The 26,353-nt window shown below is 35.1% G+C and overlaps 1 protein-coding gene across 4 annotated transcripts in view; it reads right to left on the bottom strand.

Moving 5' to 3' along the window:
• TRMT1L (tRNA methyltransferase 1 like) overlaps positions 1-26,353 on the bottom strand; it is a 39,515-nt gene that overhangs the window by 8,430 nt on the left and 4,732 nt on the right. For 2 of the 4 annotated variants that reach the window (XM_063648082.1, XM_054466419.2), the window contains exons 2-12: positions 25,335-25,445; positions 23,891-24,004; positions 20,690-20,754; positions 18,932-19,061; positions 17,383-17,506; positions 16,830-16,909; positions 13,453-13,702; positions 12,844-13,056; positions 11,082-11,272; positions 8,758-8,859; positions 2,159-2,237 (exon numbers count right to left, since the gene is read on the bottom strand). In XM_063648082.1, coding sequence (XP_063504152.1) covers positions 2,159-2,237; positions 8,758-8,859; positions 11,082-11,272; positions 12,844-13,056; positions 13,453-13,702; positions 16,830-16,909; positions 17,383-17,506; positions 18,932-19,061; positions 20,690-20,754; positions 23,891-24,004; positions 25,335-25,445 — 1,459 coding nt within the window. The remainder of the gene's footprint in view (positions 1-2,158; positions 2,238-8,757; positions 8,860-11,081; positions 11,273-12,843; positions 13,057-13,452; positions 13,703-16,829; positions 16,910-17,382; positions 17,507-18,931; positions 19,062-20,689; positions 20,755-23,890; positions 24,005-25,334; positions 25,446-26,353) is intronic. The other 2 variants (XM_063648089.1, XM_054466426.2) reach the window with 1 other exon arrangement.

Genomic DNA, 26,353 nt, shown 5'->3' with positions numbered 1-26,353 from the left:
TACTATTGTTAGGGTTAGCAAATATATATGAAAGAATATATGATTTTAAATTATCAAATATGTGATCAATATAAGATATACTAAAGGGAATTTAGAGATTATATTGGGTTGAGGCACTAAGAAGAGACTTCAAAAAGAAAGTACAATTTGAATTGGAGGTGGTAGAGAGGGGAAGGTATTCTGGATGAGTGTAAAGACATGAACACAATAGCTTTCATGTGGAAATCATAAGATTTTATTAAGAATTCATAATCCCAGCACTTCGGGAGGCCGAGGTGGGCGGAGTCAGGAGTTCAAGACCAGCCTGGCCAACATGATGAAACCCCCTATTAAAAATACAAAAATTAGATGGGTGCAGTGGCACATGCCTGTAGTCCCAGCTACTCGGGAGGCTGAGTCAGGAGAATCGCTTGAGCCCAAAAGGCGGAGGTTGCAGTAAGCCAAGATCGTGCCACTGCACTTCAGCCTGGGCAACAAAGTGGGACTCTGCCTCAAAAATAAAAAATAAAAAAAGAATTCAGTCCTGGGAGTCAGAAAACCTAAGTTCTAGCCTTGGCTGTGGTATGAATTTTTTTGGTCAGTTTTAGCAAGCACTTAAAAACACTGTGCTATAGTTTCCTCATGTGCAAAATAAGGCAGTTAGGCTAGAAATCTTCCTTCTGGATCCAGTAACCTGCTATTTTTAATTTCCTCAGTTCTGAATCAGTGAGTAGGATCAATGTGTGGCAGATGCTATAGGTGAGAACTAGTTTTAGAAGAACTAGAAGGTAGGGCTGGCTAGATCTTTCTTAATCTAAGAGTATTTAATAAGATGAAGATAAAATCATGAGCATCAGTGCAAAGACATTTACCATGTAGGTCAATTTCTAGGTTTAGCAGGTGCTTCAGCCTTGACCTTATAAAGTAATGAGAAGAAATTTGCAATTCTTGTCACAATGTTGTTAGGAATCTTGAATTTCTGTAAGAATCTCGGCTGGGTGTGGTAGCTCATGCCTGTTATCCCCAGCACTTTGGGAGGCCGAAGTGGGTGGATCACTTGAGGTTGGGAGTTCGATATCAGCCTGACCAACATGGAGAAACTCGGTCTCTACTAAAAAAATACAAAATTAGCTGGGCATGGTGGCACATGCCTGTAATCCTGGCTACTCAGGAGGCTGAGGTAGGAAAATTGCTTGAACCTGGGAGGCGGAGGTTGCGGTGTGCCAAGATAGTGCCATTGCGCTCCGGGTTGGGCAACAAGAGTGAAACTCCGTCTCAAAAAAAAAAAAAAAAAAAGAATCTCTAGTAACAAACTTAAGGTAGGGATTCTGATTAAAAATAATTCGGCCAGGCGCAGTGGCTCACACCTGTAATCCTAGTACTTTGGGAGGCCGAGCCAGGCAGATCACCTGAGATCAGGAGTTCGAGATTAGCCTGGCAAACATGGTGAAACCCAGTCTCTAATAAAAGTACAAAAATTAGCCAGGTATTGTGGCGGGTGCCTGTAATCCCAGCTACTCAGGAGGCTGAGGCAGGAGAATCGCTTGAACCTAGGAAGTGGAGGTTGCAGTGAGCCGATATTGCACCACTGCACTCCAGCCTGGGTGACAAGAGCGGGACTCTGTCTTAAAAAAACAAACAAACAAAAAAACCAATTCAACTTTAAGGTACAATCAGCTGTTACCAATGATGCAAAAGCATATACACATTAAATATTTCCAATTGTGTACCATCTAAATAACTTTATCTAAAACAAAGGCAGACACTTTCACATGCCTTTCTCTCTTAAAACTAATTCTAGGACCTTTTACATGAGTTGGCTCTTCTATAAAAAGTTATTGTGATCATTTAAAAATCACATGCTAGATCTACAATGATCAATTTTAAAAAGCTTCTTTCTTACTATTCAGAAATGAATTATCTAGTTTCCAGATCATCCAGGCTTCTCTTTTACCTCCATTGCCTCTTAGTTCTGTCACAAACTAGAGAGAATAATGGTAGAGAAAAATCTCAAAATATTAAACACCTCAGGTTCATAGGAGAAGAGTCATAATTATTTGCCTAGACTTAACAATTGAATTTAAATTTGTTTGTCTTTTACCACACATAATAAAAATCAGCAATTAATAAATCAATCAATACATCAAATTTTAATATGTTCTTATGGCTGGTCACATACCACAGAGGTCCAAGTTCTATTGCTGTCTTTCCAGGCATGCTTCCATGACAGTTACAAGGCAGCTGTCTATATGGGTTTTCTGTAAAAAGAAAATAAAAGGGGAAATCAAAGGAGAAATGACTAATACAAATAGCAGTAATTGTTATATTAATAATAATTTGCAGCTACTATATACTGAGGATCTACTATGTGCCAGGTATTATGCTAAGTATTTTATGTATATATATGTGTGTGTGCATATGTATATGTATATATGTATACACACACACATATATGTGCACACACACATATATATATTTTTAATTTAAGTCCTTACAACTCTCTGAAGTAGGTACTGTTAAAATCTCAATTATACAGATCAGAGGATTAAAGCTTGAGAGAGGTGGAAATCCATGTCAAATGGCTTATTAGAGGTGTAACTGATATTTACTTACTACACCACATGAAATAATATAAGGAAGGAGAAAGTCTTATAAAGTATACAAGAGATCCATATTTCAAAATTAACTGATTAAGGTATAATTTATGTGCAATAAAACACATATACTTTATATAAAAAGGTTGATGAATTTTAACAAATGTATACACCCATGTAACCAACATCCCAATCAAAATGTAGATATTTCTCATAAGTTAACTCTTCTGCAGTTGGAAAGAAAATTCCTTATGCGTCATTCATATTCAGCCTTCAAAATGTAGGCTAGAAGAATCTAATTTGGTTTAAAAAGCAATGAATGAGAGGCCTGATATAATCACAAGGAAATTGGGGAGATACTAGCACTATTCTTAGTTTTCAAAATGGGCTAATATTTGACTATGGAACTTTAAAATCCACTCAAGGCCCAAATAGTCATTTTATATCAGATATTCTCCAACTAATTCCCTCCACTCCAGGCCATTCCTGAGTTGATCATTCACTTTCTTGAAATGGCCTGATCTAATCAATCAGTCCCAGATACATCCAGAACCAAAGAATGGTGGCAGGAACACAGGTCGATAGCCTCTTGCTAGCTGATAATATCACTCTGCTATTCAATACAATTATTGGTATAATGAGATCTTATTTTACATTTACTTAAAAGTGTCCTTCACTGCTCCTAGGTCTACTTTTCAGTATTATTTAATTCTAAGCCTTGAAGAAAGGGTGTGGTTAGCACTGACATAAGTTTTGTTGAGAACTATGTTCCTCAAATATGAGTATACTTAAGAAGTCTTCTCTTAAACCATTACATCACTAAACTACAAATACTTATAAGCAGTCATCATCAAATTCAGGATGGCAATTCATAGTATAGTTCTGTCAGCTACACCCACTTACCACAGGCAGACAGCACAAATGAATTATTAATCAGTTTGTATCTTGATGCACTTTGCAAAATAATCTTACCATACAAATGTGTCTTTTCCCAAGCCTCTTTGCTAGGATTTCTCAGGTCTAAATTAGCATCAGCAAATTTCCTCTCTGAGGGCCAAGGCTATCAATTCAAGTTACCAGCAGCAAATAATGAAGCGGTAAAGAAGAAAGAAAACTAGTATTTCCATGTTACTGGTATATAAGCAAGGAAGGCAATACCAGATGAGGAATTAAAAAATATTCTGAGACCTCTATTTAAATGCAACAGATTAAACATGCACTCTATCTCTGCTGTCTCTTAACGCTTAAATCAAATGACAGGAACAAAAATTAAACTACAAGAATAAATAAAATGGGAGAGGAAGTAACAAAAGATGAGAGATGCCAATAAAATTTCAGGAGCAGGAGTCACATACACAATGGGCTAACTGATTATCAGACCAGAAAAATCTAAAGCATAAGCCTGAAATGGATAGATGGGCAACCAACAAAACAGAAAGTTCATTAGTGTTGTGGGACCCTGCGACAACCTGAAAATTGAAGGCAATGATTGTCTCTGAAGATGACTATAGAAAGGTATTGCAAATAAGAGGTCTGGTTACAATGTTTTGAAGGGTTCAATTAAAACTCCAGATCTTCTCTAATACAATCAAGCGTCTGTGTCCTCCCCATTCCAAAAGATGAAGTTAATCTTTGGTGAGGCTAAACTATTGAGGATATGAAACCAGGAGTTTTAGTTACAGTTGAGAGTGAGATGTCTGAAAACAGAGGGATTAAGTAAAAATCTGCTTTCCAGTCTCTGTCCCCAGTGTGGCTCTCCCAGAGCTGCTAAAAGATTGGTCGATTTCTCTCTGGAAAAATTTACCAATCCAAGAGAAAAGATCTATATATACTTGTTGACATTTGGGGGGTGTCTTACTAAAAAAGCAGACTGGTATCTTCTTATCACAGTAAAATCCATTGGTTTATTTTTATTTTTGTTTTTTTTTTGAGATAGTCTCGCTTTGTTGCCTAGGCTCGAGTGCAGTGGTGCGATCTCGGCTCTCTGCAAGCTCCACCTCCCAGGTTCACGTCATTCTCCTGCCTCAGCCTCCCCAGTAGCTGGGACTATTGGTGTCCGCCACCACACCTGGCTAATTTTTTGTATTTTTAGTAGAGACAGGGTTTCACCGTGTTAGCCAGGATGGTCTCGATCTCCTGACCTCATGATCTGCCTGCCTCAGCCTCCCAAAGTGCTGGGATTACAGCCAAATCCGTTGGTTTATAAGCTCTGCCCCAAGTGCTTCAAAACAATTTTTCACTGTGGACAACCGAAGACCACAAAACATTTGAGATCTACCATAACAGACAGAGAACAAAATTACAAAACAGAAAAAGTTAAAAAACAGGAGAACTGAACAACAAAACAACAGCAACAATACAAAACAAACAAAAAACCCCTATTCTCCCCTAAATATAAAATATACCCAAGTATAATCAATTCTTAGAAAGGTAAGAGATTTTGTATCCCTGAAACAATATGACACTATTAAAAAAGGAGCAATAATCACTTGACTAGCCTAAAGAAAAAAAAAGAACAGTGAAAAAATATGAAATAACTCTTAGAAATGAATAAAATATGACAGAAATTTAAATAAGAGTTGGAAAATAAAAATTAAGGAAAAAGTATAAAGTAGAACTAATTGCCAAAGAGATGAACCGTATAGATATTTTAAAAAATTAAAGGATTAATCTAGAAGATCCAGAATATAACTAAACAGAGTTCCTGAAAGAGACAACAGATATAATTTGAAAGGCAAAACTTGTCAAAGAAATAACATCCCCCAAGGGCCAGGTGTGGTGGCTCTTGCCTGTAATCCCAGCACTTTGGGGAGACGAGGTAGGCAGATCACTTGAGGTCAGGAGATCGAGACCAGCCTGGCCAACGTGCTGAAACCCTGTCTCTACTAAAAATACAAAAATTAGCTGGGAGTGGTGGCACAGGCCTGCAGTCCCAGCTACTCAGTAAGCTGAGGCAGGAGAATCACTTGAACCTGGGAGGCAGAAGTTGCAGTGAGCCAAGATCATACCACTGCACTCCACCCTGGGCAACACAGCAAGACTCCATCTTAAAAAAAAGAAAAAGAAAAAGAAAAAATTAGCCCCCTTGCCCCCAAAATTTATCAGAGCTGAAGGGCTCAAGTTTCTGACTTAAAAGAACTCAGAGGCTGGGCGCAGTGGCTCATGCCTGTAATCCAGCACTTTGGGAGGCCAAGGAGGGCGGATCACTTGAGTTCAGGAGTTCGACACCAGCCTGGCCAACATGGTGAGACCCTGTCTCTACTAAAAAATACAAAAGTTAGCTGAGCGTGGTGGCATGTGCCTGTAATTACAGCTACTCAGGAGGCTGAGTCACGAGAACTGCTTGAACCTAGGAGGTGAAGGCTGTAGTGAGCTGATATCATGCCACTGCACTCCAGCCTGGGTGACATAGCGATACTCCACCTCAAAAAAAAAAAAAAAAAAAAAAAACTCAGAGATTATCCAGTAAACTGAATTTAAAAAGATGAACTCATACACATATTATCTCAAAATTATTTTAGAATACTGGGTTTAGAAGAGATATTTTCAGAGCATTCAGAGAGAAAATAACATAACAGACTACACAAGAAGAGCAGCAAACTTCTCACTGGAAGCTAGAAGACAATGGAATAATACCTTGAACATTTTGAGGAAAAAATGATTTCCATCCTAGAATTTGGTACTTAGCCATGCAATACTTCTCCGCAATCTACAGGAAAAAGTGTCCACTCAAAATGAAGAAGTAAACAAAGAAAGTGGGAAAATACACAGGATCTGCGATACGAGATTTATCACAAAAAGAAAGTTAAAGAAAATTTCCAGGATGATGGTTAAACAGAAGCCCTTGGACAACAGATTTCAGCAGATACAGAAAACAAACAATCCAAACTACAACAAGAGGGCTGTCTCCAGGGGAGTGAAATTTATAGCCAAAGATTACCTAATGTGCTTAACTATGGTGAAAGAAGCATTGAAAATGTAGCAAAGAGTTTAGGGATGGATTATAAAAAGTATTTTTTTAAAAAAGGTAACAAGCACAGTAAGTATTAATTCCAGAGTTACCAAAGAGTTGTATAAGAAAGGAAACATTATTATAACATATATGAATCAGCTTTTATTTTTATTTTTGTAGAGACAAGGTCTTGCTATGTTGCTCAGGCTGGTCTTGAACTCCTGATCTCAGGCAATCCTACCTCAGCCTCCTAAAGTGCTGAGATTACTGGTATGAGCCACCATGCCCGAATTCATATGGTTTATTTGTGCTGTAGCAGCCTTCCAAAATGATCAGCAATAATCCCTGCCTCTTGGTATTCATACCCTTGTGTAATACCCTCCCCTGAGTAGGCACTGGTTCTAGAGACAAATTTCTAACAACTAGAATATGGCAAAAGTAATGGAGTATTACTTTGAGATTAGGTTACAAAAGACCTCTTCTATCTTGCTGGCACTCACTCACTTTCTGGTTCTTCTGACTTGCTTTTTTTTTTTTTTAAGAGATGGCATCTTGCTCTGTCACCCAGGCTGGAGTACAGTGGTGTAACCATAGCTCACTGCAGCCTTGAACTACTGGGTTCAAGTGATCCTCCTGCTTCAGCCTCCCAAGTAGCTGGGACTAAGGGCACAAACCACTGATCAACACCTTGATCTGTGGCCTTGTGAGAGACCCCAAGCTAGTGGACCCAGCTAAGCCATGCCTAGATTCTTGACTCATAGAAACTATGGGATAATAAATGTTGTTTAAAGCCAATAATTTTGGAGGGATTTGTTACACAGCAATAGACAGCAAATAAAATTTGCAAACAATATTTATCTATTTATAAAAATACAAACACTAAATATTGATGTAGTCCAAAGTGGAGAGGGGAAAGCATGCATGCGACTCGATTGGTTTAAAAAGCCAAATACTCTTTTTCCATGGAAGGAAGTTAGATGCATTATAAACATGTTATTTAGAAATATGAATGTAAGCATTAGAAGAAACAGCTGTGACATTTTAACTGTTTAGGAAGTCAGGCAGAGATTATTATTTTATTAATAAGACTTATGGAACTATTTGACTTTTTTTTCTTTCTTTTTTTGAGAGGGAGTCTTGCTCTGCCGCCCAGGCTGGAGTGCAGTGGCATGATCTCAGCTCACTGCAACCTCTGCCTCCTGGGTTCAAGTGGTGATTCTCCTGTCTCAGCCTCAGCCTCCTGAGTAGCTGGGATTACAGGCGCCTGCCATCACGCCCAGCTAATTTTTGTACTTTTAGTAGAGACGGGGTTGCACCATGTTGGCCAGTTTCGAACTCCTGACCTCAGGTGGTCCGTCCGCCTCAGCCTTCCAAACTGTTGGGATTACAGGTGTGAGCCACCGTGCCCAGCTATTTGACTTTTTAAACTATGTATTACAAATTGATAAAAATTCTGAATGAGATGACTTCTTTGTAGGACATACTTGTTTATTCTAAGTTCTGTATGATTCCAAATAAAATGCAAAAATAAATCATTGCTTTATAGTTATCACTTATCAAGTCAAAAAGTCTTTAAAATGTTTGATTAATGTCACATATATAAGGAAGAAAAATTATAAGAACTTCTATAAGACACTCAAATTCTTTAAACTCTTTAAGTATACAGGCTATCAGACATGCTTCGGGCAAAGAAAAGCTTTGAACATGAAAGAAACAAAGTAGTATTTTTCTTATGAGCTCTATTGAGTAAACTGAGAGTTAAATTTAACCAAATAAGAGATGACTAGAGAAATTATGGCAAAAAGACTGATGACATATACAGAATATTTTTATATGTAGAGATTAATCTGGCAAAACAGAATATTAAGTGTTACATATTCTAATAACATAGAGATGGTGTAACAAACAAAAATTAGGAAGGGAAAAATGGAAAACAGGAAGCTAATTATCTCATTTGTGGTATCAGGGAGCCAAAAGATATTACTTAAAACTGATAAATCCAAATTACAGAAGTATATACATATTTACTACTAAAAGTAGACATTAAGAAAAACAAACAGGCCGGGTGTGGTGGCTCACGCTTGTAATCCTAGCGCTTTGGGAGGCCAAGGCGGGTGGATTGCCTGAGCTCAGGAGTTCGTGACCAGCCTGGGCAACATGGTGAAACCCCGTCTCTATTAAAATACAAGAAATTAGCCGGGCATGACAGCGTGTGCCTGTAGTCACAGCTACCTGGGAGGCTGAGGCAGGAGAATTGCTTGAACCTGGGAGATGGAAGTTGCAATGAGCCGAGATTGCGCCAGTGCACTCCAGCCTGGGTGACAGAACGAGACCCTGTCTCAAAAAAAAAAAAAAAGAGAAAAAAAAAGAAAAACAAACAATTACAATAAAGTATTTAAACCAGCCTCTTATCTAGTCAAGAAAAATGGAAGAAAGGATAAATAAATGAAAGTATATAAGGGGAATATGACCATAGGAACCAAGGAGATTAAAAGGAATTATTAGACAACACTTAGCTCAACCCTATGTAAATAAAACAGAAATGCTAGGTGAATATTACTAAACCTTTAAGGAACACATAATTCCAACACTAGTTAAACTAGTTCTTAAGAACTAGTTTTTCAAAAAAAAAAATCAGTTTTTCAATTCCTAAGAATTGAAAAAAAGGGAAGCATTCCAAATTATTTTTGAAGGGAGTATAAACTGATAGATCAAAGCCCAACTAAAATTATGCTACAAAGGAAAACTATGTACCATCTCATGAAACAACAAAATCCTTTAAAAATTAGCAAATAAAATATAACAACATATTAAAAAAATACCTGACAATAGTTTATTCTACAAAATCCAGTTTGGTTCTATATTGGAAACTTTTATTACAATTAATCAAATTAGTAAGCCTAAAGAGAAAAACCACATAATCATCTCCACAGATGCTGAAAATGCATTATGACATAATTCAACATCTTGACAAAATACAATAAAAATGGAAATGAAGTATTCTTCCTTAATGTGATAAATGATATGTATTGCAGATGAAAAGCCAGTATTATGCTTGAATCAGAAAGCACTAGAGGCTGGGTGCAGAGGCTCACGCCTGTAATCCCAGCACTTTGGGAGGATGCGGCGGGCAGATTACTAAAGGTCAGGAGTTTCAGACTAGCCAGCAAACATGGTGAAACTCCGTCTTTACTAAAAGTACAAAAAGTAGCCGGGCGTGGTGGTGTGTGCCTATAGTCCCAGGTACTTGGGAGGCTCAGGCAGGAGAATTGCTTGAGCCCAGGAAGCAGAGGTTGCAGTGGGCCGAGATTGTGCCACTGAACTCCAGCCTGGGTGACAGAGCAAGACTCCATCTGAAAAAAATAAAAAAACAGAAAGCACTAGAGGAAACTAAAAGTAAGGAACATGACGGAATTCCTTCCATTACCACCATCAGTTAACATTATACTAAAGTACTTGCACAAATGAAAAGCATATTATATTTGTAGGAAGCTTCAAAAATCACAGTATCTATTCTCCCCAATTTAATGTCATCAAAATAATATGCCAACTGGGTTATTATTTACTTTTATATTAAGGAGTTAACAAATGAGCAATACAGGAACACTGAAAACAAAGAGCTTTGAGTAGGGATTGCCATCACAGATATTAAATGACACTGAAAAGCCTCTATAGTCAAAACAGTATGATAGACGTGTATGAATAAATATCCAACCACTGGAACAGAACAGAAAATCTAGAAGCAAACTCAAATACATGTGGAAATTTAGTATAAGATAAAGAAGGTATTCTCAAATCAGTGGAGGAAAGGTGTACTATTCAATACAACCTAATCTACTTTGAATAATCCAGGAATAGGAAAGCTCTTTCTAACTACAGGCAAAATCCAGACTACATAAACATTCAATTAGCAACAAAAAACTTCTGCAAGACAGATTAAAAAAAAAAAAGTGAAAAGATGAGAAAAAAATCTGCAACTTAACATAATAAGTGCTAAACTCAAAAATTCATAAAATACCAAGAACCTAACAGAAAACAATGAGCGACTGTTTCCATGTCCCAGAACTGAAACAAACAGAAACAGCTTTATGAAGGCAAAACTACAGCTTTTTCCTTGTTTCCCATCCCCAGGCCTGGCATATAGTAGAGGCTCAATAAATGTTTATTGAATGCATTTTATAACTGATGGCTTTTATACACAGCCAGAAACATGAAAATTATTTTTATAAAATTGATGATTTGTAACAGCCTGGAAAAAACGTAATCTGACTTATGTTCCTAAAATTAGTTGAGAGTGGAAACTAAGTTATTTCTAGATGTTTCGATAGAAGGCAGAGCTAGAAAGCATATATTGTACAGCATGAGTAAATAACTTTAATAAACTCACACGAATGTCTTGTCTGTTGACGAAAGGAAATCCAGTATAGGAAATAACAAAGTTAGCACTGTAATCTTTAAAATCAAAGGACAACAATATGTATGATTAGGGATGTGATAAAGGCTTATTCAGTGGAGGATTATAGATAAATTAAACATAATATATAACTTGAATTTACCTTCTACCATATTACCATCCTTCTGAAAAATTCTCTCTTCACACCACTGACAATGGATCAGGTATTGAATCTTCTTGGCTGTTTCATCTGCTGAAGTAGGTCCCCTCAAAACTCTCACAACTACCAACACAAAATGTTCCAGAGCCACTGCAAACAGTACTTCTATGCCTTTGTTGCATCGGGCTGCAGCTCTATAATAAATTTTTTAAAGTTATTTTGTGGGCTGATCATTTTCCCTTGTTTGGCATTATACTGACAATATTAACCTGGACAGTATACTATGGATAAGTTATGGGACATCAAGAAAAATTCAATTCTCAGTAGCAGTGCTTTTAAAAGATCATTACTGTAACTTTTACAGAAATTGAAACACAGGAAATAAAAGATGCTGGGGAGGGTGTTCAGTTTCTAGACATTTTCCCTTGTGATGTCCTCTCAATAGGGCAATATTTTCTGGTTTTCAGTCATTTTCACTTTGTTTCTTATCATCACCACCACACTGCTTCCTTTTTATTTTATTTCCTATAAAAGCTTCTTTCAAACAGTATCTATTTATTGAGTAATGACTATATGCAGGATAGTATGCTAGCTACTGAAAATTGAGTGAAAAAAGAACGAAGGCCTTTCCACCATTAATTTTACAGACTTTTTGGATTAAGCTCTACTATATACCATTTATGTACTCTGCAGTCATATACTAAATTTAATTTATATATATATTACTCTGAATTTGCTGATATTACATTATAGACATTTTTAAGTATGTGCAGTTAAGTCCTTAGCATGCATAAAGTAAACATCAGTTTTCAGGTAATTAGAAACAACCCTGAAGGTCTATGAAGTCTAATAATCTGTATTTATGCTGAGGTAGAAATTTCTACTTAAATGCTCTGAAACTAGTATTAGGGCTGGCAAGTGAGCTGGCTGATTATCCATTATCTATATTCACAATATCCATTTATATTATATTATTCTAGCATAATCTGCATATAGTAAGTGCTCAAAAAAGTCACCCTTTTAAAAAATAACTGTTTTCAAATTCTGTTTGGAAATCCTGGTGAGAAATGGAGAGAACTTCCCATTTTGTAAGATCATTTTGGAGAATCAAGTTTGTAAGCCATCATTTTATTCAAACTATATAAATAAAGAAGATAAAATAGAATGGATATAAAAGAAATGACTGTTTCTTTCTGAGGCAGAGTCTCACTATGTTGCCCAGGTTGGAGTGCAGTGGAGCAACCCTGGCTCACTGCAGCATATGGCTCCTGGGTTCAAGTGATTCTAGTGCCTCAACCTGTAATCGTAGCTGCAATTACAGGTCTGCACCAACATGCCCAGCTAATTTTTGTATTTTTAGTAGAGACGGGGTTTCACCATGTTGGCCAGGAGGCTTGTTTCATCCTGGGCAACATGGCGAAAAAACAAAACAAAACAAAACAATTTTTGCTTTTCCTTTCATATTGCTATCCTTTATCCTACATTGTTCAAATAAACTGAAAATTAACTTTCACTTTTATCTTTTCTTTCTTATACTTCATTTCAGTAACATTTTAATTGGAGAGTAAACTGAATATTTCAGGCATAAGCTTTTAAATAAAATTACAACAGATACCATGTAAGATTAAAAACCAGTATTACAGATAAGGAATACAGAATTTATATTTTGTGCATATTTTGAATAATAAGGTAAGTACTTCTTGTAATATTATCTCTTTTTATCAAATACTGAAACACACTAAGTACACTGTTGGCAATTTGGTACCTTGCCACTGCAGCTACAACAATTCTGGCTGCTAGTTCCTTGTAATATTCAGTTCGGACAATGTTACATCCATAGTGACGCCGGGCAACATGCTGTGCCTTGGCATATAAAGAACTGATATCTGTAGAAGTCACTGACACTATGCCAAGGTTTCTTATATTTCTGAATGCAGAATCTAGATAATTCACTGATGTTCCAAAAGGGTCTAGATGTCTAAAATCAGAAAGAATATAGACATATTTTAAAGTCATATGAGTAACAAAAATTATACCATTGTAATTATTTCTAATTATAAAATTCCATGGATTTAAAAGTACATTGCAAATATATTTTAAGTACATAATTCTGTTTTGAAATTAAGTAATAAAATGATAGTATCGATGTATCAGACACGTAAAAATAAATTCGAGTTAGAGGAAAAGTGACATGCCCAGGCATTTTATTTCAAATACTAGAAAATTTTCATACTGCATACCTTAGGCCAATGTCAAAAAATGGCATTAATTTAAATAAATAAACAACAAAAAACTGTCTTAATTTTTAACTACCCCTCGTCCCCAAAATTTCAGATAAGTTTAGAAAGTGACATGGCAAGTCTTTTCTACTTACATGAAATCAAAAGATCTCAAATGCATCAGTACATTGGCATCCATTTTGGTCACCTTAATATTACCAAGATTTTTCTCTCCTTCTTCAAAAATATCATCACTCTTTTCCTTTTCCTTACTGTCAACCATCACTTTCAATTTGTTTAAATGGCAGTTTTCCTGAATCAGTGTCACAGAGTTTTCATTCAAGTCATTGATTGTAACTCTGACTGCATTTCCAAGATGTTTTGCCCACTGTAATCCCATTATCCCTTAGGAAAAATGGGGAAGAAAATGAGTTTTATAATTGTAATAATTTTAAAGAATAAAAACAGTATAACAACATCCAGTTTTATAAATAACAAATTATTTCAAAATTTAATGTTTTCATGAATCTTATTCTTTCTTACTACAAAGCTTCTCAAGAAAGGTTATAACTAAAAATGTGTCTAATAGATTTTAACTAATACTTCTTATAAACCTTTTTTATGATCCTTGTTCAAATAAAATCTCTATGTATGCTTTTTATTTTGTTGAATAGTGGAAAATGTTTTCTTTTTTGCTTTTTTTCTGACCATGGAATACTTTATACGAATGGGATTACTCTGCTTGAAGGGAGGATGGGAAGTTGGAATTCCTCTTGCTGAAGTTTACCATCATGGACCAAAATATGAAAAACTTTTCTAGACCAACACTTTTCAAACACTGCACAATAGCATTGCTGTGAATTAAAAAAAAAAAAAAAAAAAAATTGTGGCCAGGTGCGATGGCTCACACCTGTAATCTCTGCACTTTGGGAGGCTGAGGCAGGCGGATCACTTGAGCCCAGGAGTTTGAGACCAGCTTGGGCAACATAGCAAATCCCTATCTCTACAAAAAAATACAAAAATTAGCTGGGCATGGTGGTGCACGCTTGTGGTCCCAGCTACTTTTGGGAGGCTGAGGTGGGAGGATCACCTCCTAGAGGTCCAGACTGAAGTGAGTCGAGATGGTGCCAAGACCCTATCTCAAAAAAAAAAACAAAACCAAAAACAAAAAAAAAAAGCAAATTTGTAAGCAAATGATTAGGAAGAATTCAGAACAAAAGGGCCCCTTTTCACAGTTTTTCCATATCTACTAGCTTAAAGTCATAAGGGACATTCATTACAAAACGGGAGATGGCAACACTAGCACAGCCAACATAGATTAGTAAACCCCTTATGTACTGGAAATACTGACCATCTTTTCCATACACGTGTCTCATGAATGGAAAAATACCATGTGTTATGGACTTCACATATATGTATTTTTCATATTTTCACAACAAGCTTGTGAGGTAAGTTCTGACATCCTCATTTTAGGAATGGCAAAATGTGCAAAATGACTGCTCCAGACCTGATCTAAGTTTACAAAGGCACATTAAAAGAAGAGGCTGGAAATACATTCCTTAGATATTAGCTTTAATGACTTCAGATTTAAAAAACAGTAAAGAGGCTGGGCGCGGTGGCTCACACCTGTAATCCCAGCACTTTGGGAGGCCGAGGCAGGTGGATCACCTGAGGTCAGGAGTTCGAGACCAGCTTGGCCAACATGGTGAAGCCCTGTCTCTACTAAAAATACAAAAATCAGCTAGGCGTGGTGGTAGGCGCCTGTAATCCCAGCTACTTGGGAAGTTGAGGCAAGAGAATTGCTTGAACCCAGGAGGCGGAGGTTGTAGCGAGCTGAGATGGTACCACTGTACTCCAGCCTGGGTGACAGAGCAAAACTCTGTCTCAAAAGAATAAAGAAAAAGGGTGTATGGTGAAAAATACTGAGAAATAAATTTGGACAAGCAGGTTAGGATCAGATATGGAAGACACTAAATGTAGTCTGAGAAGTCTGGACTCTCAGCAATAAAGATGAATGACTTTTTTGATTGATTAGTAACATTAATGTGGTGCTTCAGAGGAATAGCTGTTTAGCAGTAACAGGCAAGACAAACTGGAGGAGAGAAATGACTGCAAGGAAGGGTACTATTTAGAGGCTACTGCAATAGGCTTGCTATGAAATCATTAAATTGGTGGATATGGAATGGAAATTGTGAGTTATATTAGAAAAGAAAAATTAGAACAGACCTGGTGGCTGAGTAGATATGGGAAGAGTTAACAGGAAAACAAGGAGTAAAAACACGATTCAAATTTCAAATCCAAGTGACTTGGGAAATAATCAGAAGCATCACCTCATCACTTTTACCATATTTATACTGAGACAGTACTAATGCTGATCATCATGGTAGTAGCAGTAGTCTCCTCTTTTAATAGATGAGCAAATTGAGGCACAATTTCCTGTGGTCATACAACTATCAAGCGATAAAGCTTGGATTTGAACTCAGGCAGTCTGGTTCCACAGTCCATGCTTTTAACCACTACTTTTCCCTGAGGAGAGGAGTTTAGGAAGGAGAGCTAACTCATGCTTTCACTCTTTTGGCACAAACTCCCCAAAAATGTACTCTTATAATCTTTATAAAGAAGGACTTGGATTGGGTATGGAGGCTTTTTAGAAATTTTCTACTGTTTCTATTATCTTTTCTCTACTATTAAGTCTTTTGAGAAGAATATTCTCAATGTTTAAAATTTCACTTTATTCCACTGTCTAAAGGCTAGGCAATGATCATCACAACACAAAAAAGAGACACAACCAGACATCAGGTGCTGCCTGATTGCAGCAAACAAGTATTATTGCAAAAAAAAAAAAAAAATGTATCTGAATCTAATCAAATGACCAATTTACAAAAATACAGGAGATAGAAGAACATGTTATATGAGCCATAACAATACAATCAGCAAAAATCTAGACTGTGGGAAACGCTATAGGTCAAAAGACATGTTAAATCAACAAATAATTATCACACTCACAGAAAATGATAGAAGGACCCATAGATTTAAAAGAGACTTAGACATATCAAACAATTGAAATATAGTTTTTGTCTGCATTCTGATTTGATTTTTAAAACATATTATGAGATGATTGGGCAAACAATTGATATTAAAGAATTATTCTTAATTTTTAAAGTATGATGACAGTATAGTGGTTTTATTTTTTAAAAATCTTTACCTTTTAGAGATCCAACTGAAATACTTACAGATGAAATGATATATCTGTTGTTTCAAATTAATGGATATAAAAAGATTAGGATATGAGGTATGAGGACAATGAGAAAACGACTGAGCATGAACCACTCATTTTTGAAGTAAGTGATGGATACACAGGGACTCACTTATTATACTCTAATATACATTTAAAATTTTTCACAATAAAAAATTAAAAATTTTGCCTTGGATCTTTAATTTTTTTACATCACTGCCCATATACATTTTCTAAGAAAAAATACTGTAAAATCGAATAAATAAAATTGGGTTCCAAAAAAGTGTCCTCACTTACCAGTGGCTCCAAAAGCATCTAGACATTCCAAAGGTTTTCGTTCCTCAGCCAAAGCAGCCAATGTACAGAATATTAGCTGCCTAGAAAGAAATCATAATCTGAAATAACTTTACTTTACCATGGCTTCACCTGCATAGATTTTATTTCATTTAAGAGTAATGAACTGAAGTTCCTAGTTACTGTACAAACTATTTCAAAAGGAGACCTGAAAACATATTCCAAATTTAATACTATAAGAACTAAAAATATGTGAAATTAAACTATGAATCCTGTTGGATTCTATTAACAAGTATTTATTTATTTATAAAGAAAACTTGCTCACAAAAGTACCAGCTTGTTCAGTAATTATATAAGCTTACGCCATCTTATTCTCTGATAAAGACATTGGCTTGGTAGAAAAAAAGAAACAATCCTTCTGAGAAAAATGTTAAAATAGATGATTTTTATTCTGCACCTAGTTCTAAATTTTAATATATTAGAACATAAAGGTTAAGAGAAGGTACATTTATAATAATTTGAAACATCCCATAACCCTGTTTTCAATTTATCTTACCGATTTAGTTTCATTTTGGGGTTAAAATAGGAATCTGTTTTCTGAGGTATAGAATAGTTGGGACAAACTTGTACATCCGTGTCTGCCTCTTTCAAAATTTCCTTAGGTGGTTTAGCAGTGGAAGCTAAGATGGAAAAAAGAAAAGATTTCCAGGGAAACACAAAATAATTCTAAACAAAAGATTTCCAAGAAAACACAAAATAATTATAAACATCTAAAACAATAAATATACATTTTGAAAAATAACTTTATATTATTTTGTGTTAATGCAAACGGTTGGCAGATGTAAAAAAAACAAAACCAAAGAACTGATTTATTCAGCACTCTCTATAAAAGAGTAACACTCAGTTAAACATCTGATTAATGAAAGTTAATTTACTATCTTGACTGTCCAGCACATCAATACATCTGTATTATGATACCTACGAACAATCACCCTAGGAAAGCACAAAATCCTAAAATACCTTTGTGGTTCATCAAACACTACATTGTTTGCTAAATATATTTTACTATGGTATAATTGTTAGAAAATGAGTAACTCCATATGGCTGCATTCCATTAGCTAGCATGGCTTACTAAGAATCACTCTATTTCCTGAACATGGGAGACTTCAGAATATTTTCTTATGATTTCAAGTCACAAATTACATTGAAATGGCTACAAAGTAATGAAAAAATGATTTTACATTTAGTATGTTAGAATCATTTAGCTATAAACTAATAAAATATTGATGTGTATATATGTGCATATGTTTTAAATATTTAAGAAATGAGATATGGGATGTGTGGGAAAGTTGAGATCCTTTATGTTTGGATTTCTTGATAACATTACAGTCAGAATGTTAACTAAATGGCAACTGTATCTTTCTTTCTAAAATGCCAAATAATAGTAACTTTCCCTAGCACTGTGTTACATACCCTTTTCTACCCAGTGAGGAGGCATGTCACATATCTCACAAGGTCAGACTTTCTCAACTTAGGTTCTGTGAGAAAATTTTGCTTTATAGAAAAATAGTTCAGTGACTATTTTTTTTTTCAATTCTTAAAGGAATGGTACATAGTGCCATTCTGGACACAGAGAAATTATTCATTACATATAATACATGCTTTAGGCCATTAGTGCTTAATTTAATTCTTGAGAAGGGATCTCTAAGTAGTAACAAGCTATTAACAATTTCATATCACTAATAATAATAGTCTTTATTTCACTATATCTTTTTTTCTAGTGTTTTCCAACAATACATACATGAAGTTAAGGGTGTAAAAGCTGTCACTGGGAAAACAATTCTATAATCTTTCATTAAAATACCTATAGTCACTTGAGTGTCACTTACTTTTTTCCTACACCATTTATTAAATATATATGTTGAGAATGTTAAAATGTTTTTGGAGACCTTACAGAAAAAAACCAAAAGCTGAAGTAATGGACTAGTGAACTAAATCATTTGGTTAAATCAGCATTATTTTATATTCCTGATGTCTGAAAATAATAACTGGACCATTATTTAAGGATTTACACATTAATATGTTAATGAGATTGCTCAACTTACCTGCAACATAACTAGATTTAGTCTCTCCTTTATTCATGTGGCGCCTAACATGTCCTAGCATATCAGTTCTTCTGGTGATTGTTGCTGAACAAATGATACAATGATAATGGGCTCCCATTTTACTGGTTATCTATCAAACAGAGTATTTAAATAAGTTGCTAAGACAATGAAACAGAAGTATATGTTTGCAAATTTCAGTACATTAGTGTCTTGGATTTAATGGTATAGAAGATAATTTTAATTTTGCCATGTGACTTTGAAAGTATCTTAACTTCCTTACCTGTATTTATATATACTTTTAAACCTCACTTTACAATAGGCCAGAAGTTTAATTTCCTAGCTTTTCTCATTCATTCCAATCAGAAAATCACTGTATTTTCTATAAGTTGCATTTAAAAATGGTGTAATTTTAGGAGTGGTGTGCTGGTAAATGCTTATTAACTGGCTCTCCAGGAAAATAAAGCCCTGATTTGTAGTATTTGCAGATTTCTGTGGCATAAATACTCCGCTATAGCCAATTTCAAGCTACAACTGTCATAGATTTTAAGCTATCAATGTAACATCACTGAATGTGAATTTAGGAAAAGATGTGCATTATTACACCATTACAGAGCACTGCCACCCAGCAGACATAATAGATGTAAATAACTGTAAGTGCTCAGATAATATTAAAATACAGCAGAACAATGATATGAAGTGAACATTCGTTACCTTTGTTTTTTAATATAACTCATTCATTTTTAGGTTTATATAACTTAATTTTTAATGGTGGCCATACTGAACAACCAGCTTGAAAGATTTCTGAAAATTTGAGCCAGCTCCAGTACCCCACTGAATGTTAGAGACATAATTAGAAGCGTACTTAACCAAGTAAACAAATTTTCACTTCATAATTTCTCATTTAGCTGAGAACAAAAGACTGCTCCAATGGCTCTTTCCTAGTTTTGATGCCTTTTACTCTTAGTGCTGCTACCTCCTTTTTACTTGGAACCTTACAGCAAATAGAAAATAGTGAAGCACATTACCCAAAGTTCCTTGTGGTACTGTGATTATCGTATTCAAAATATCTTAGACTAGGCTGATGGACCAGGCACTGTTTGACCAGGCACTGTTTTGACTACTACTTATGGAATATTTTCTTTTTTGTCAACACTATACTGCTTTTAGTGACTCAAAAGAAAATGTAATAACAGGAACTCATTACGCTAATATGCATTCAGGATAGTGTCACTAAAAAATTTTACAGTTTGTATTCCCCTTAGGTCAAATCTACCCTAAAAATAAAACACATGTATTTTTTAAAAAGTTACTAAGATTTCTGAAAGTTTCTTGATTCTCTAAGATTGAACTCAAAAGGAAGGACATGGGGAAGATGAATTAAATCAAAACATACTAAGATATTTACTAAATCACAGAAATTGAAGCTCCTATTCCATGACCGAAATTTTAAGAGAAAAAACTACTCTCTAAATTTTCCATTCCAAAATTAGTAAATGAGTTAATTTTCATTTTGAACACAAAGGAGCAATTTATCTGACTTAAACTAAAAACTGTAAAATGAGAACTTCAATATAGCAATTATTTTTTTCATACATTTCATAGTTTTCCTATTATGATAATCTGAAAGGACTCAGATAGAGAATTTTAAAGTAAACCACACTGCTGAACATACATATTTTAGTTTCACAGTAAGTAAAAATTATGCTTTCTTTAAAAAGGACTAAATTTAAAAATTAAAAAAATCTAATATCTGATCACCTGTTCTCCAATAATGTTTGGTTTCACTGGTCGACAAGGTAAGTGACAGATGCACATCCTGTAACCTAAAATAAAGAATGGCTGGTTATCATACACTGTTGATTAAATATTCAATTATCAAAAATTATAAGCAAGTTTTATTTTATAAGAATTGGAATTACCCTTACATTTGTGATGTCATAATTACTCAAATGAGATTGCTTTAGTTTACACAATTGTTATACATGAGATATATGTGTATGCATATATACATATGTATATGTATCTATATACACAAATACAGAGGGATCCAGGTTTGAATTCTGGTTCCGCCAGGACTATCTGTTTTATCTTGGATTAGTCATTTAGCATCTTTGGGATTCAGCTTTATCCTATTCTCTGCCTCTGTGACTTTTTCTTAGGCTTCATCTTTGCCTCATGCTATTGATATATTTGCCATTATACAGACCCTTCTTCATCTATGACATGGTACTATCTTGGTTTTCTTCCCACTCTTCTTCATCTTCTTTACAGATCCTCTTCCTTCTCTCATGCCCTAAAATGGTAGAAATTCCATAGGCTTGGGTGGCTAAGTGACTTTTTTTCTCATTTCCTTGGCAACTTAGCTCCTTTCACAATTCCAATTAAAGGAATCCCAAGTTATAGCTCTAGGTACTAATTCATTCCTAAGAGCCAGATCCCTATTTCCAATTGCCTATTAAGGATATGTAACTGATTATCTAGTCAGCATCTCAAAACCTACTTGTCAAGACTAAACTGGTAATTTATCTTACATTAGGTCTCTTTACTTTTTTTGAATGATAATGCCTTACAGTTGCTCTTAACTCAAAGCCTGTAAGTCATCTCTAATGCCTTTTTCTTATACCTTCATTTCTTACTTGTATATGCTGAAGTGCTCCAAGATTTAGTCCTGGATGACTTCTTTTTTCCATCAATATGTACTCTTTTAGTTACTTATCTGATCTTACGGCTTTAAATACCATGTGTCTTCTGACAACTCCCAAATGCATATCTTTAGCCCCACATTCTTCCTGAACTCCAGATTCATATAACCTATGGGCTACTTGACATCTCCACTTAGATGCATCTCACCCTTTAAATGCCCAAATTTCTAGTTCTGGCCTTCTTTCCCACACTTGGTCCTAATGCACTGTTCTCCAGCTCAGTAAAGGCCAACTCCATTTCTCTACTTGCTCAAGTCCCAAACCCAAGCATTCTTGGCTCTTTCTCTCACACCTCACATCCATTCCTTCAGCAGATCTGGTTGCTTCCACCTTCAATTATACGTCAACTACTTTGAAACCTGCTCACTGAGACAAAAACTATCATATCTTCAGCATCTACCAGATCAATACCATGTGAAAGAACCCAATAGCCTAATGTACATGACAGAACCACATCCATGAGTAAGTAAAGAAATATCACAAGAAAATATTTAAGAAAAGAGAATAACTTGGAGGGAGACCAAACCTAAAGGCTAAACAATGACCTAAGTAAAGAATATGAAAGAGATCCTTTTAATTGAAATGAGACCTTTATTTTCATAAGAAGTCATATGGTTTATCATACATTCTTATACAGAACTAAACTTAAAAGACAGGATGGTCCTTAAATTAGCATCTAATTTCTCTTTCCCTAAATAACTAGTGATAATCTTTTTAGCAGTACTACTAAGAAAATAGTTCCAGCATAGTTCCAACATCTTTTCTGGGTGTCTCTTACTAGCTGCTTTATCAACACTGGTTGACACTCCAACCATATTTTACAATTTCTGTGCTCACATAATCATATACAAATATAAATGTACATATGTTTAAGATTGATACTTAGGTTTCTTTTGAGGGTGGGACTTTTTGTTTTAACCAAATGGAATATTATAAAATCTTCCCTATCAATTGCTGTTTTCATTAGTAGTTGACCATGGAAATACTTCTAAGTTAGCTGGTACATATCTAATATACTCATTTCAATGGCTACATAATAATATTTCATGGTATGTATATACCATAATTTATTCAATCATCTCTTTTAATTCCAAGTTTTTGTTACTAAGTAAATATTGCAATGAATACTCTTGTACATTTATCTGTGCCTGTTGATTCTTTTACTTCTTTTTTTTTTTTTTTTTGGTTTTGTTTTTTTTTGGTTTTGGTTTTTTTTTAAGAAACGGAGTCTCACTCTGTTGCCCAGGCTGTAATACAGTGGCACAATTATGGCACTGCAGCCTCAAGCTTCTGGACTCAAGCAGTCCTACCACCTGAGCCTCTCTAGCAGTTGCAACTACAAGCACAGGCCACCTCGCCTGGCTAATTTTTTCACTTTTTTATAGAGACAGGGTCTTACTATGTTGCTCAGGCTGGTCTTGAACTCATGGCCTCAAGTGATCTTCCCGCCTCAGCTTCCCAAAGTGCTGAGATTACAGGTATGAGCCACTGTGTCCAACCTCAATTCTTTTACTTCTAAGGCACTTCTAGGAGAGGAACTGTGTGGTGGATGGATATACGTATTTTTAATTTTAAAAGATGTTGTCAGATCTTTTCCCAAAAATGCTATAATAATTCATATAATTCACTTAGGAAGCCCTTTAACTTGAAAAGTTCTTGTTTTCTGTCCTTTGATTTTATTCTTTTCATGATGAGTCCTCTTGTTGAACTTATTCCCTCAAATTGTGTCATTTTTATCATGATTATAACTGAAATATTTGTTTCTGTTTCCATTTATCTGAAGTAGAAAATGGCTATGATTTCTGAATTATCTTGTATCCCACCACCATTCTGAATTCTCTTAACTCTAGTAGTTTTTTTAAGCCATCAGCAAAAAGAGATATTATCTTGTATTTTCCAATATTCATACAAATTATTTTCTTATTTTACTACATGTACTATACCTTCCAAAATATGTGTAAAATAAAAGGAAAACTTATTAAAACATTGTTCAAGAAGCAAAATGGACTCCCAGGGTCAGAGTACTCAGTATACAACAGATGCATAATAAATGTTTGCTGAACTAAACTGTGTCATATAGAGCTCTACTGCCTATAAAGCTATATGGTGTTTTATTAAATACATTAGAAATGAGGGCATTAAACCCCTCACATTTTAAACTGAAAATATTTGATTATATTCATGATAAAATGCCAAAACTGGTAATAAATGTTGAATTTCATATATATTACTTCTTTGCAAGCACAAAAATACTAACCTTCAAATTCAACTGAGACTTTCCAGTGTAAATTCTGGAGGTGACGACGAAGCTTATGGCTATTACAAGCTCTGAATTTTTCCTTAGGGCACAATGGACAAGCCTGTCTGTTGCCTTAAAAAGAAAAAAGAATCAATAAACCACAGAATATTCTAGTTATTAATGCCTGGATTCAGCTACAAAGAGGTTAACGGGGGCTCCCCCTCCTACTTCTTAAAGTCTTTCTTAACTTTAGGGAGAAGTCAGTATTCTTGACCCAGGAGATAGTTAACAGTAATTGTTGTAGCACATGATCAGTGATTGTTTTTTCACCCTAAAATTTTCCTCTCTGTAGCTAGCTCATGCATTTGTTGTTACTGGGAACAAAGGTTGAAGAAGTGATAAACTGTATGATATCCTTCCGGCCAAATTTTCTGCCACTGAGAGCATACTCTGTATTTTGGACAGCTGAAAGGACAGCAGTTACACTCCCAAAAGGACAGGGATTAGACAAAGAGCAAAAGTATGTGCTGTGGTATTCCTCTACTAAACTGGAAACAACAAAAACAGTTAATATGTGGAGTTAGAAAAATGGAAGAAGGAAGTGGAAGGAATAGATGGGATTTGATATAACCGCTGTTCTGAGACTGGGCGCATAGTTACAGCCACCGTATCCATTACTGAATTTACAAGTTCTGCCTTCTTTATTAACATAGTCTCAAAAAGATTATGTATCATCAAAATGTCTTATTTAATTAGAAATATAATGTATCTCAAATAAAAACTTTGACAGATGAAAGAATTAAATTTCAAATTCAGGTTTAAAGCAATAAAATATACAGCAAGAATCGTTAATAACTCATTTAGTAATTTTTTTCTTTTTTCTCTTATACCTACATACCTGTCAGCTCATATTAATAATTTTTAACCCAACAAATATCTTTCATATATAGTACAATAGAGTATAGGTACAATTTTTATTTTTACACTGCCTACTTCAAAAAAACCACGCAGTCAGTGATCTTGAGGATACAAACCAAACACTAAGGAGAGTAGAGCAGCAAGAGAGCACTGTGGGGCATTGATAACATGGAACTCTCATACCAGCCCTAAATTGCCTATTTTGGGACTTCACTTACCTGACAGAATATTAACCTCTTAAGACACTGTTTTTTGGGACCTCTGTTACTTGTAGCCAAATGCCATTCCTAACTTGCCGAATAGACAGCCCCTAGACATCTGTGAAATTGTAATTTTCTTGAGGAGTTGTAAAATAACTTATTTCCATAGCAACTTTGCACATAAGCGGTTGCCAATTTCCTGAATAAAATACTGTATTTTACCACTGTTCTAGTTCAGTAACAATAAACAAGTCTACTCTTACCAAACTTATTTTTGTGAATTGAAAGATGATAAATTATTAGAAACTAAGGAAAAAAAAAAAAAACCCCAATCATGGAAATACCTGCATCAAGATTATCTGAGTTCAATGAGCTGGCAGAGTCAAAATTTCCTTCAGTTACAAAAGCTAACTTCTCTAGATCAGCAAGCTGCCTTTGAATTGAGATGTGTCTCTCTGAAAAAAAAAAAAAAAATTGAGAAGATTATGCTTTAAGTTTGTATTCTAGTTCCATTTTTATTGATCACATCGTATAGAAGTTTATTTCCTATAACACAGTGTTATGTACCTAGATGGGGAATACTGCCACAACTCGGCTTATAAAATAACAAGTGTGCTTTAGAATGAAAAGTTGGGGGGAGACCCCACTGTATAAATTTAGTTTTAAAGTTTTATCTAATTAGTCAAAATAATTCTATGAAAAATGTTTCTGTCCTATACAAAATACTGAAGGAAACGTAAGTCATGTTTTCTATCTTCAAAGAACTTTCAATCAGGTGGGAGAAGGCAATATGTCAACTTCTAACTATCATATGAGATAGGATGAAATGAACACTATTAAGTAGAGATTTGCTAACTGGCCTCATGAACTGAAGTAACCTCATGAACAAATGCATGTGGTACAAAACATACAACCATGCCACCCCACCCTTGGCTGGAATGTGGTATGTTTGGGGGGATGGAGTCAGTAGAAATATGTGCAGCCAAAGATGCAGTACAGACCAAGGAAAACATAAATTCTATGCAAGTTAGTTTGAACTTTATTCTTCAGGTAATGATAAGTCTCTGCAGGTTTTTGAGGAAGTGAATTATATGATCTGAATGAGTTTCAGGAGGCTGTCTCTGCCAGTAATACCAAAGATCAGTAACAGAGAAAATTAGCAATGGGAAGGGACAGAATAGAAGGTAAAAAAAATAAGCAACAGAACTTGGGATATGAGAAGTAAAGGTGAAGGATAAAATCAAAGATGATTCTAAGATTTTGAGTTTATGTGGTTGAGAATAATGGTATATTAAGCAAACAAGATAGAAGAAACTCTTTTGGCAGAAAGGAAGGGGAAAAGAGAAAGGAAAATTTAGTTTTT

Source organism: Pongo pygmaeus, chromosome 1 (genome assembly GCF_028885625.2).
Source record: "Pongo pygmaeus isolate AG05252 chromosome 1, NHGRI_mPonPyg2-v2.0_pri, whole genome shotgun sequence".
NCBI lineage: Eukaryota > Metazoa > Chordata > Mammalia > Primates > Hominidae > Pongo > Pongo pygmaeus.
The sequence above is the reverse complement of the archived record's forward strand: the minus strand, read 5'-3'. Positions and strand labels throughout refer to the sequence as shown.